The following is a 12,560-nucleotide window of genomic DNA, read 5'->3' as shown; positions in this document are numbered from 1 at the left end:
TTCGCTGCAGAGTGAAAATCTCATTCCAGGTTGAACTAAGTTTGAAAACGAGCGGGAAGGATGTATCTACACACTGTAAAACTTTCACACATGCAGAATGAAAACTGTATTTTTACAAAAATTATGTGCATTTCTTTTGGCGTGACCGTCGTATCAACAGACGTATTTAACAAGTTGTCTGAGAGGAGGAGATCAACATCTACGAGGATGGTTAATTGAGTTGAGAAGGACAATGTGGAGTAGAATTGGGAACAGTTGTGGAAGTTATGGAGCAAGGAACAAAGATTGACTGCCAATAGTCCAGATCACAAAAATGTCATCAGTGAAACTGAACCAAACAAAGAGTTTTAGGTGTTGACTGGAGAGAAAGGGTTCCTTCAAATGGTCCACAAATAAGTTGGCATAAGAAGGTGCCATGCAGGTATCCATGGGAGTACCATGGTATTGATTGTAGATTTGATCTTCATAAGTGAAATAATTGTAAGTTAGCATGTGGTTGACTAGAAAGATTAGGAAAGAAATGGTGGGTTTTGCACCATCAGGATCTTGGGAAAGACTGTGCAGGTCATATCCACAGTGACTGGTAAGGAATGTGATGGTAATGGGACAGAAAATGTGGAAAGGCAGTGAAGGAAGTGAATAGTGTCTTGAATTTACAGTGTGATGTTACAGACTGTGGCTGGAGTTTTGGTCAATAGAGGCAAAGGTTTGTTCAGTGGGAGCGTTATATCGAGCCACTATTGGATGACCAGTGAGGAGGTGTGTGAGATTGGGTTTGTGGAGTAGGTGAAAGGTAGGAGGGTGGGGAGTTGCTGGTGTGAGGAGGGACATGGAATCAGGTGTTGGATTATGGGATGGGCCTAAGGCCTTGAGGAGCTGCTTGAGGTCATGTTGAACTTCTGGGATGGGATCACGGTTGTTAGGTTTGTGTGCAGTTGCTATTATTAGTGAGTGACTAATATTCTGTAAATTTGGACCTGGAAATGTAGCACCTGCTTTTTTGGCAAAATTCATATCTACTTTTGGTGAAAATGTAACAATGTAAGATACAGGACAGAATAGTGAAAATATAATGAAAGGGATAGATTACTACTCACCATATAGAGGAAATGTCATGTTGTAGATGGGCACGACAATAAGACTGCTATACATTTAAGCTTTCAGCCAAAAGGCCTTCTTCTAAAGTAGAAAACTTACACACATTCACTCAAGCACAACTCACACATGCGACTACTGTCTCTGGCCTCTGAGCCCAGACTGCATGCAACTGTGCGTCCTGATCCAGTATTGTACGGGTACAGAGGTAGTTCGCATGGGAGGGGAAGGGATGGCAGGGTAGGGGTGGTGCAGGGTGTAGTGGTGCTTGTGGGAGCATGCAGGGATGTGATGGAGATGGGAAGGACTGCTAGGAGCAGTCAGAAGACCTGAGTGGGAGGGGAGGTTTGAGGGTGGGGCGGGGTTTCTTGGTGCAGAATGGGTGGCAGCTATTGAAGTCAAGGTATTGCAGGTGATTACTAAGTTTGATATTGACAGTGGTACTGACCTAGACATCTTAGATGTGGAGGTTTACATTGAGGAAGGTGCTGAGGGGGACCAGTAGAAGTGAATGGGGGAGAAAGTGTTGAGGTTCTGGAGGTGTCCTGATCCTTAGTCCAGATCATGAAGATGTCATCAGTGAATGTGAACCAGGCGAGACTTTGGAATTCTAGGTAGTTATGATGGATTTCTCTAGATGGCCGATGAATAGGTTGACATAGCATGGTGTCATACTTGGGTCAATTGCTGTACCGTATATTTGTTTGTAGGTGATGCTTTTAAGGGGGTTAGGACGTCAAACGGGCCGACTTGGAGCAGGAGAGGCACCACAGGACGTTTCAATTTCCACTGTCTATACTTTGACAAATAAATTCATAAAACTTTGTCAGCATGACCAGGAAGGACTCAGAATTCACACTCATAGCAGTGAAAGCTCGAAAACATAACGAAATAATTTTTTTTTTTACATGTGAAATTTCAACCTTTTTTTCACTTACTAATGGCTGCATTTGTTGCTGTAGGTACACTTTTCTTCATAAGTAAGAGAGATTCTTCGATGAATTTTGCACAGCATACCAACCATACTTAAAGGTGTATGAAACTCTAGAATTTTAAAAATCTATTAAAAACTGTGGTAAAAATTGAGGTAATTAACTATAAAATTTGTGTTTTTTCTAAACATGAAGTTTAAAATATAACAGCTCATTCGTTTTATCATAAATTAAATAAATTATAGTGTTTCATACACCTGTAACTGTAGTATGTATGCTGTGCAAAATTCATCGAAGAATCTCTCTAACTTATGAAGAAAAATGTACCTATATCAACAAATGCTGCCATTAGTAACTTCCACTGCAATTAGTGTGAATCCTGAATCCTTCCTGGTGATGCTGACATACAGGGCTATTACAAATGATTGAAGCAATTTCATAAATTCACTGTAGCTCCATTCATTGACATATGGTCACGACACACTACAGATACGTAGAAAAACTCATAAAGTTTTGTTCGGCCGAAGCCGCACTTCAGGTTTCTGCCGCCAGAGTGCTCGAGAGCGCAGTGAGACAAAATGGCGACAGGAGCCGAGAAAGCGTATGTCGTGCTTGAAATGCACTCACATCAGTCAGTCATAACAGTGCAACGACACTTCAGGACAAAGTTCAACAAAGATCCACCAACTGCTAACTCCATTTGGCGATGGTATGCGCAGTTTAAAGCTTCTGGATGCCTTTGTAAGGGGAAATCAACGGGTCAGCCTGCAGTGAGCGAAGAAACGGTTGAACGCGTGCAGGCAAGTTTCACGCGTAGCCTGCGGAAGTCGATGAATAAAGCAAGCAGGGAGCTAAACGTACCACAGCCGACGGTTTGGAAAATCTTACGGAAAAGGCTAAAGCAGAAGCCTTACTGTTTACAGTTGCTACAAGCCCTGACACCCGATGACAAAGTCAAACGCTTTGAATTTTCGGCGCGGTTGCAACAGCTCATGGAAGAGGATGCGTTCAGTGCAAAACTTGTTTTCAGTAATGAAGCAACACTTTTTCTTAATGGTGAAGTGAACAGACACAATGTCCGAATCTCGGCGGTAGAGAATCCTCATCCATTCGTGCAGCAAATTCGCAATTCACCAAAAGTTAAAGTGTTTTGTGCACTCTCAGGGTTTAAAGTTTACGGCCCCTTTTTCTTCTGCGAAAAAAACGTTACAGGACACGTGTATCAGGACATGCTGGAAAATTGGCTCATGCCACAACTGGAGACCGACAGCGCCGACTTCATCTTTCAACAAGATGGTGCTCCACCGCACTTCCATCATGATGTTCGGCATTTCTTAAACAGAAGATTGGAAAACCGATGGATCGGTCGTGGTGGAGATCATGATCAGCAATTCATGGCATGGCCTCCATGCTCTCCTGACTTAACCCCATGCAATTTCTTTCTGTGGGGTTATGTGAAAGATTCAATGTTTAAACCTCCTCTACCAAGAAACATGCCAGAACTGCGAGCTCGCATCAACGATGCTTTCGAACTCATTGATGGGGACATGCTGCGCCGAGTGTGGGAGGAAGTTGATTATCGGCTTGATGTCTGCCGAATCACTAAAGGGGCACATATCGAACATTTGTGAATGCCTAAAAAAACTTTTTGAGTTTTTGTATGTGTGTGCAAAGCATTGTGAAAATATCTCAAATAATAAAGTTATTGTAGAGCTGTGAAATCGCTTCAATCATTTGTAATAACCCTGCAGTTTTATGAATTTATTTGTAAAAGTATAGACACTGGTTATTAAAATGTTCTGTGATGCCTCTCCTGCTCCAAGTCGGTCCGTTTGATGTCCTACCCTGTTTAAAGGTAAGAGCGGGGTGCTGGATAGTAAAGGAACAGGAACTGTGGAGAGTCAGTGAAGGAAATGGTTGATGTCATTTACATAGGAGGGTTGGTTATGGGTAATAGGCTAAAGTTGTTGGTCGACAAGAGCGGGGGGGAGGGGGGAATCACGGGGACCAAGATCAGAGGAATAAGTGTATATGACGACATAATGACTAAATGTCGCCTCTAACTGACAAACTAAACATCAGTGTCTTGTGCAGTAGAGTGAATGATAATATCTGTAATGCTGTAGTTTGTGTCGAATCCCTGACTGGTGAAGACCATGATCTAATTCTGTCCAGAAAATAAAGACTCACCTACCATACTCCATGTACTGTTTATTACATATGCAGTACCACTGGAACTGCATTTTCTATAGGGGCAAAGGAATCTCATTAATGCATCTAGTTGCCAAATGAAAAGAGTGCATTGTGACGGTGCATTGACATATAAGCTGCTTCTCATCTCGTACAGGAAGTCACCCCTGACCTGCAGTTCTGGGTGACTTTCCCAAAATCTACCCCTTCTCCTAGACCTCTCCAGTCCTTTTCCTTCACCCTTCTTCCTCCACTTTCAACCCTTCTGCTTGAAGAAGGAGCCACTGGCTCCGAAAGCTTGCCAATCACAACATTTTGTTATGTGTATGTCCTGCTGCCGCTTAGTGAGTAGATTTTTTATCTATCCAGTTAAATAATTTTATCAATAATTGATTCTTTTCATTGTTATAATAGCTCATTGTTAGTATTACATGGCAATGTCAGTCTTGACTTCTAGTTCATTATTATTTACTTCTCATTTTGTGGCCTCTGTACATCATGTGATCCATGATTCAGAACAATACTACATGCACTGTTTCTTTTCCTGTTCCTTGATTTATGATGGTATTAGTTAAAGAGTGGAAATGGAAAATGTTGTGAGTGCTACAGCTGACATTTTTCAGGACAAAAAAAAAAAAAAAAACTAATGTATCTCTGTTTGTATATAGCTGGTAGAGAGCTGATTTGTAGGCAACAAATTGAGAAGGTATTCTGATATTACAGAGTTATGCTGCTCACTGCATCACCACAAAATATAATGAGACAAATTAGGAAAAAAGTTCTTTGTGAAGGATGCTCTAAGTGGCACATTAGGAAACTTACTGGACTAAAATGTCAGTAAGGAAGTTTGTACACGATGACACAAATAGCGTCATTACACAAATAGCGTCATTACTGGTTTGGAACTGATGGATTTACCCTCAGTTGGCTGACCACATTTATATTCCATTTATTTTTGTTTACATTAGTTGTTGGCTATTTTGCAACAAATTATCTAAATGACAACAATTGTAAAATTTGAACAGCCATCTCAAATGAGCCTATCAGTTGGAAACCAGTAATGGTGTTATTTGTGTAAATAAATAGCATTATTGACAGGCACTGGGTTTTATTTTCTTCTTTGCAAGAATCAATTCATACTGGGTGGTTATAATTAAAGTGCAGCTACTCACAGAGGTCCATTGTGGACTGTAATTATCATATGCAGCAAAACGTGGTAGTTTTCCAATGCGTTAATGCAGAACCAGTTTACACTGGAAAAAATTAGTTCACTGAGCTAGGCAGTGCAGTGGTTAGCACACTGGATTCGCATTCAGGAGTATTATGTTTAAACCTGTGTCCAGCTGTCCTGATTTAGGTTTTCCAGGATTTCCCTAAATAGCTTCAAGCAAATGCCAGGATGGTTCCATTGAAAGGGCACGGCTGACTTCCTTCCCTAATCCGATGGGACCAGTGACCTCGCTGTTTGGTCCTCTCCCCTAAATTAACCAACAACCCAAAAATTAGTTCCAATTTTGGCCACCAGGTGCAAATCTGGCACTGTACACTGTTTGTATGGTGGTATGACATCGACACAGTCATTTTACAAGACGTAATGTGAGTGAACGTTACGGCTGTTGGGAAGAGAGGCTGTGCACTTTTAGTGACTCTGTTTTATGTGAAAGGCAGCAATTACAGGGCTGCATTGAGAGAGTGTCACCGACTGAGAGTTCTGAGGTGTTATTAAATGGTGTAAAGATGATGATAATGAAATTTGAAAACAAGGTTGTGCTTGGTGTGGCACGTGGATGGGCAAGATGTCCCAGTGGAAGTTACTGATGAGGTTGATGTTGCTGTAACTGACCATGCAGCATGTACCCCAGGTAGTGCTAGAGCTTGTGTAGTGTCACGAGAATTGTCTGTGCCATGTCGAACAGTACGGAAAGTTTGGTGATCTATTTTCCATCCAGACAGTTCAGCAACTAAAAAACCATGATCTGTAGAAATGTTATGAATTTGCCCTTCAGTTTCTGGTATGAATCAAAGTTGATGATGTGTTGCCTGGTATAAGGAGGCACATTTTAAACTACAGGGTGCAGTGTACACACAGAACTGCCAAATTTTGGGTTCTGTTAAATAGAATACCACTCAGTAAGAGTCATTGCACTCACCGTGTGACCGTATATATGTGGTCATGAGCGCCTTTATTCTCGGTCCATTCCTTGAAGTGAATACACCCAGAGGGCCTGATTTGGAAGAGCACAAATGTGTGAAAACCATCATTTGCATGCAAGATGGGGCAACTCCGCATGTCACTTGCCCGGTGAAAGGTCGGTTTAATGCAGCCTTCCCCAAACGTGTTATCTGACGGTTTCCCAGATGCATAGCCTGCAAGATCATCTGATCTGAATCCTTGTGACTTTTGTCTTTGAGGATATCTAAAGGAACGTTTTTTACCAGGGATATGTTCTGTACGTACCTGATCTGCAAGCTAATTGCTCAGATTCCATCGGAACTGCTGTGAGCAACTGTCGATCACGTCAGTTTACAGATGCAGCATCTTGTCAGTGTATCTCGTGTCATACTAAACAAATTGTGTGAGAAATGGTTAACATTAAAATCAACATTTTGCCTTTGTCACTTGTTAGTTTTTTTTTTTTTGCCCACATCTCATTGTGAATCCATTACATGTGGAAGAATTTCTACATATCTTTCTTGCATTCACAACAGCAGATTTGCATGTGGTAGCCAAAAGTGGAGCTAATTGTATTTCCAGTATAAATCAGTTCTGCATTAATGCATTAGCATATCTACCAATTTTGCTGCTGCACGATAATTACATCCCACTCTAGAGCTTTGTGTGTAGCTGCCCTTCAATTTTAAGCACCTGGTATTTTGTTCACAGACACAGTCTAAAAATGTCAAAATCAACAAAGTAGCCAGGAAAAAAAATTGGTTCCAAATGCTATTAATACTGAGGCACAACATTTTTTGGTTATAATGCAAGTACAGAAATACAGAATTAGGTTTTTAACTAGTGGAACTGTAGTCAACGAAAACTACTTCTCGTATCTTTTAAACTTCAGAACTCCACAAGTTGGTACGAAGACTATGTGCCATCTACCAACACTCCGTGGCTTGCCACCTGGATAAAGTCTGGGGACACGCAGCGAAGTGCTAAGAATACAATAGCACTGAATATGCATTTTGTGATAAAACACCACTTAGAACATTTTTCCATTTCCACTCTTCAAATTGAAAGTATAAAAATCTTGATATTGCATTCTGTTGTAAAATTTGTCTGCTAGCTGTATGTTATTTTTTATGCTTTATTGGATAGTATGTGAATGCTCCTCTACTTCCTAAAATTTCATCGGTAAACAGATATTATGTCAATCCAGTATTTTTTGACAGGCCTAGTTCACTATAGGTGTTGTTGTTGTGGTCTTCAGTCCAGAGACTGGTTTGATGCAGCTCTCCATGCTACTCTTTCCTGTGCAAGCTTCTTCATCTCCTAGTACCTACTACAAGCTACATCCTTCTGAACATGCTTAGTGTATTCATCTCTTGGTCTCCCTATACGATTTTTACCCTCCATGCTGCCCTCCAGTACTAAATTGATGATACCTTGATTCCTTAGAACATTTCCTACCAACTGATCCCTTTTTCTCGTCAAGCTGTGCCACAAATTCCTCTTCTCTCCAGTTCTATTCAATACCTCCTCATTAGTTATGTGATCTACCTATCTAATCTTCAGCATTCTTCTGTAGTGCCACATTTTGAAAGCTTGTATTCTCTTCTTGTCCAAACTATTTATCGTCCATGTTTCACTTCCATACATGACTACGCTCCATACAAATACTTTCAGAAACTACTTCCTGGTACTTAAATCTATACTCAATGTTAGCAAATTTCTCTTCTTCAGAAACGCTTTCCTTGCCATTGCCAGTCTACATTTTATATCCTCTCTTCTTCGACCATCATCAGTTATTTTGTTCCCCAAATAGCAAAACTCATTTACTACTTCAAGCGTCTCATTTCCTAATCTAATTCCCTTAGCATCACCTGATTTAATTTGACTACATTCCATTATCCTCATTTTGTTTTTGTTAATGTTCATCTTATATCCTCCTTTCTAGACATTGTCCATTCCATTCAGCTGCCCTTCCAGGTCCTTTGCTGTCTCTGACTGAATTACAATGTCATCAGCAAACCTCATAGTTTTTATTTCTTCTCCATAGATTTTAATACCTACTCCGAATTTTTCTTTTGTTTCCTTTACTGCCTGCTCAATACACAACTTGAATAACATAGGGGATTGGCTACAACCCCATCTCTCTCCCTTCCCCAATACTGTTTCCGTTGCATGCCCCTCGACTCTTATAACTGCCATCTGGTTTCTGTATGAATTGTAAATAACCTTTTGATCCCTGTATTTTACCCCTGTCACCTTCAGAATTTGAAAGAGAGTATTCCAGTCAACATTGTCAAAAGCTTTCTCTAAGTCGACAAATGCTAGAAACATAGGTTTCCTTTCCTTAATCTATCTTCTAAGATAAGTCATAGGGTCAGTATTGCCTCACGTGTTACAACATTTCTACGGAATCCGAACTGTTCCTCCCTGAGGTTGGCTTTTACCAGTTTTTCCATTCATCTGTAATGAATTTATGTTAGTATTTTGCAGCTGTGACTTATTAAACTGGTAGTTTGGCAATTTTCACACCTATCAACACCAACTTTCTTTAGGATTGAAATTATTATATTCCTCTGAAGCCTGAGGGTTTTTTGTCTGTCTCATACATCTTGCTCACCAGATGGTAGAGTTTTATCAGGGCTGGCTCTCCCAAGGCTGTCAGCAGTTCTAATGGGATGTTGTCTACTCCCGGGGCCTTGTTTCGACTTAGGTCTTTCAGTGCTCTTTGAAATTCTTTATGCAGTATCATATCTCCATTTCATCTTCATCTACATCCTCTTCCATTTCCATAATATTGTCCTCAAGTACATTGCCCTTGTATAGACCCTCTATATACTCCTTCCACCATTCTGCTTTCCCTTCTTTACTATAGGTGTATTGAACAAATATTATGTCAATCCAATATCCTTTGACAGGCACGGTTCACTATAGATGGACATCCATTGGCAAACAGCTCATCACAGGCATGGTTTGTACCTGTGAGCTACCTGACGCAGGAGGAGGCAACCACAGGTGCAGCATCAACTCTCCCTCGTGTGTGGCTTGTCACGAGTGAGGGTCAGCGTTCTGTCACTGTTGAGAGGATCCTCCCTTCCGGGAGTGTGGGAGCTTCTCAGTGGCTACTGGTAAACTTCCAGCAAGCAGGTGTGTGGAGCCATTCATTCATTCATTCACAGAAGTACCCTCCATTGTGGATGAGAATCAGTCAACTAGAAATATTGAGCCGTGTTGCCTCTACAATTGAGCCATGCTACCCATATAGCTATCCATAATTGAGAAAGTGTTGCTGGTGCAGCATTTTGTGCACAAACTGACCTCTCAGTCATGCCCCATAAATGTTCAACGGTGTTCATGTCAGGCAGCCTGGGTGGCCAGATCATTCGCTCAGGTTATTCAGAATTTTCTTCAAACCAATCATGAATAGCTGTGTCCCAGTGACATGACACATTGTCATTCATAAAAGTTCCACAGTTGTTCACGATTAGTTTGAAGAACATTCTGGACAGTTCAAGCAAATGATTTGGCCATCCAAATCGTCTGACATTCATCCCATCGAACATTTATAGGATGTAATCGAGAGGTCAGTTCCTCACAAAGTCCTGGACTGGCTAAACTTCTGCAATTATGCCTACAGAGGCAGCATGGCTTATTGTTTCTGCATTGGAATCTAGTGACTTGTTGAGCCCATGTCACGTCACGTCACATAAAGTTGCTGCACAACACTGGACAAAAAGAGGTCCGACGCGATATTTGGAGGCATCCCATGAGTTTTGTCACCTTGATGCATACCAGCACAAACCATTCACTTTCCTGTTGTGCCCACAAATGGAGCAAGGGAAGAATGATGAGATGTATGCCTCTATACAAGTCCTTATCTCCATTTTTTCCTTACAGTCAGTACAAAAGAGGAATGCCGGAGACAGTAGAACTGATCTATAGTCTGTTACACAGTATGGCTGCTTAAACTTTCTTAGTAGCATTTCACAAGATTATTGTCTTCTTCCTTCCAAGGATACCCATCTAATCTTAAGGAACATTTCCACGACACACTCGTACTGTCTGGAACTGATTGTCCCATAATACTGCTCAGTTGTTTCAGTGTTGTCCTTTAATTTCATCTGAGGTGATCCCAAATACTCAAACAGTATTCAAGAATGTAGCACACAACAGATTTGTTACTGCCTTCTCTTTCAGCTAAAATAGTATTAATACCAGTTTGTGCTTCCATGTTTTAAATCAAAAAAGAACGTGTGTATGACTTAACATTGGTCTTGCCAGTGGTCACTGTATACTTTACTTTAACAGAAGCATGTACAATATTAAGACAGTTTGCATGCTGTCATGGAATACACCAATTCTTTCTGTTCGGGCGATTTGAGAATGGGTCTGATATCGGTAACCAGTCATCAATTAAATAAAAGGGAGCTGAATTTTGCAGTTTCAGCTGATTTCTACATAAAAAAGAAATGTGTAATAGAAGCAGAAATCCTCTGCATCTCCGCTTTTGAAAGAAATGTTGTGGCGTTCAGTCCAAAGACTGGTTTGCTGCAGCTCCACATGCTACTTTATCCTATACAAGCTTCTTCATTTCTGATTAGCTACCACACCTACATCCTTCTGAACTGGGACTCCCTTGGCATCTCAGAATGTGTCCTATTAACTGAATCTTCTTTTAGTCAAGTTGTGACACAAATTTCTTGTCACCCAGTTCTATTCAGTACTTCCTCATTAGTTATGCAATCCACTCATCTAATCTTCAGCATCCTTCTCTAGCACCACATTTCAAAAGCTTGTATTCTCTTCCTGTCTAAACTGCTTATGTCCATGTTTCACTTCCATACATGGCTACACCCCATACAGATACCTTCAGAAAATGCTTACTAACACTTAAATCTATATAAACTACATGTTTGACCATCAGTTGCTTTTATTAAAAATTCAAATATTGACCACTTTCAGTCACAGACCATCTTTACAAATTCTATATTTAAAAAAATAAATAATAAAATAAATAAAAATAAAAAAGCATGAATTGTACAGGAAATGTTACAAATTCCTTTCTAAGGAAGTGCAAAATATACATGAATACTTACAGGGTTAAAACAGTTTAAGCCACATCTGTTATTACTTAAATAACGGTCACACCTCCTGTGTAGAGCATGTCATGGAGTCCAGTGTACAGCAAGACAAGTTTCTCACGAAATGCAGAGGACTGTACTATCTTTTGAGGACATCTTTGGTATAATTTCATTTGCTCGTCATATATCTTCCTTTGAAGACATTTTCCATTTCATTTATATGTTCTTCCAATTCTTTTGCTGTATCTAACAGAATTACAGTGTCATTGGCAAACCTCAAAGTTTTATTTCTTCTTGCTGAACTTCAATTCCTATTCCAAATTTTTCTTTGGTTTCCTTTATTGCGTTTTCTGTGTACAGACTAAAGAACATCAGGGATAAGCTATAACCCTGTCTCGCTCCCTTCTCAACCACCGCTTCCCTTTCATACCCCTTGACTCTTGTAATTGCTTTCTGGTTTCTGTACAAGTTGTAAGTAGCCTTTCACTCGCTGTATTTTACCTGTACCACTTTCAGAATTTTAAAGAGAGTATTCTAGTCAGCGTTGTCAAAAGTTTTGTTTAAGTCATCAAATGCCATAAATGTAAGTTTTCATTTCCTTTCCTTGAAAGAAATATGTTGAGTTACTATTAAGAAACAATTGCTTGCAGGGTACTACAAGGTGAACTATGATGTGGACAACTGGAAGCTGCTGGTGCAGCAGCTGGCAACAAATCCCCTGATGCTACCAGCCGCAACACGTGCACAGCTCATCTCTGATGCTTTTTCACTTGCCAGAGCCGGCGCCTTACCCTACGGCATCACACTCAACCTGACACGATACCTGCGCGACAGTCGTGTCGAGCTCAATCCTGTTCCTTGGCAGGCTTTTCTGGAAGGCACGCAGTTTCTTGAGGATGGGCTCTATGTTACAAGAACCTATTCATCCTTAAAGGTCAGTCACCTGGACTAAAATAATACAGTTGTGTTATGTTTATGTGATGGTGAAATGATTGACACTATGTCCAAAACTAGGCACTAGAGGCTGAAGATTACCTAGTATGGCACCATGCGTATGAGTGTATGAGAACCCTCTGTTGTCTTTTTATGAGG

General features: G+C 40.6%; 1 protein-coding gene across 1 annotated transcript in view; it reads left to right on the top strand.

The window, feature by feature from the left end:
* Positions 1-12,560, top strand: part of LOC126428215 (aminopeptidase Ey-like) — a 265,785-nt gene that overhangs the window by 171,519 nt on the left and 81,706 nt on the right. Inside the window, exons 14-15 of the mRNA XM_050090131.1 lie at positions 9,306-9,534; positions 12,119-12,402. Of these exons, the coding sequence (XP_049946088.1) occupies positions 9,306-9,534; positions 12,119-12,402 (513 nt within the window). The remainder of the gene's footprint in view (positions 1-9,305; positions 9,535-12,118; positions 12,403-12,560) is intronic.

The sequence above is a fragment of the Schistocerca serialis genome, chromosome 12 (genome assembly GCF_023864345.2).
Source record: "Schistocerca serialis cubense isolate TAMUIC-IGC-003099 chromosome 12, iqSchSeri2.2, whole genome shotgun sequence".
NCBI lineage: Eukaryota > Metazoa > Arthropoda > Insecta > Orthoptera > Acrididae > Schistocerca > Schistocerca serialis.
This window is presented reverse-complemented; position numbering and strand designations above follow the sequence as displayed.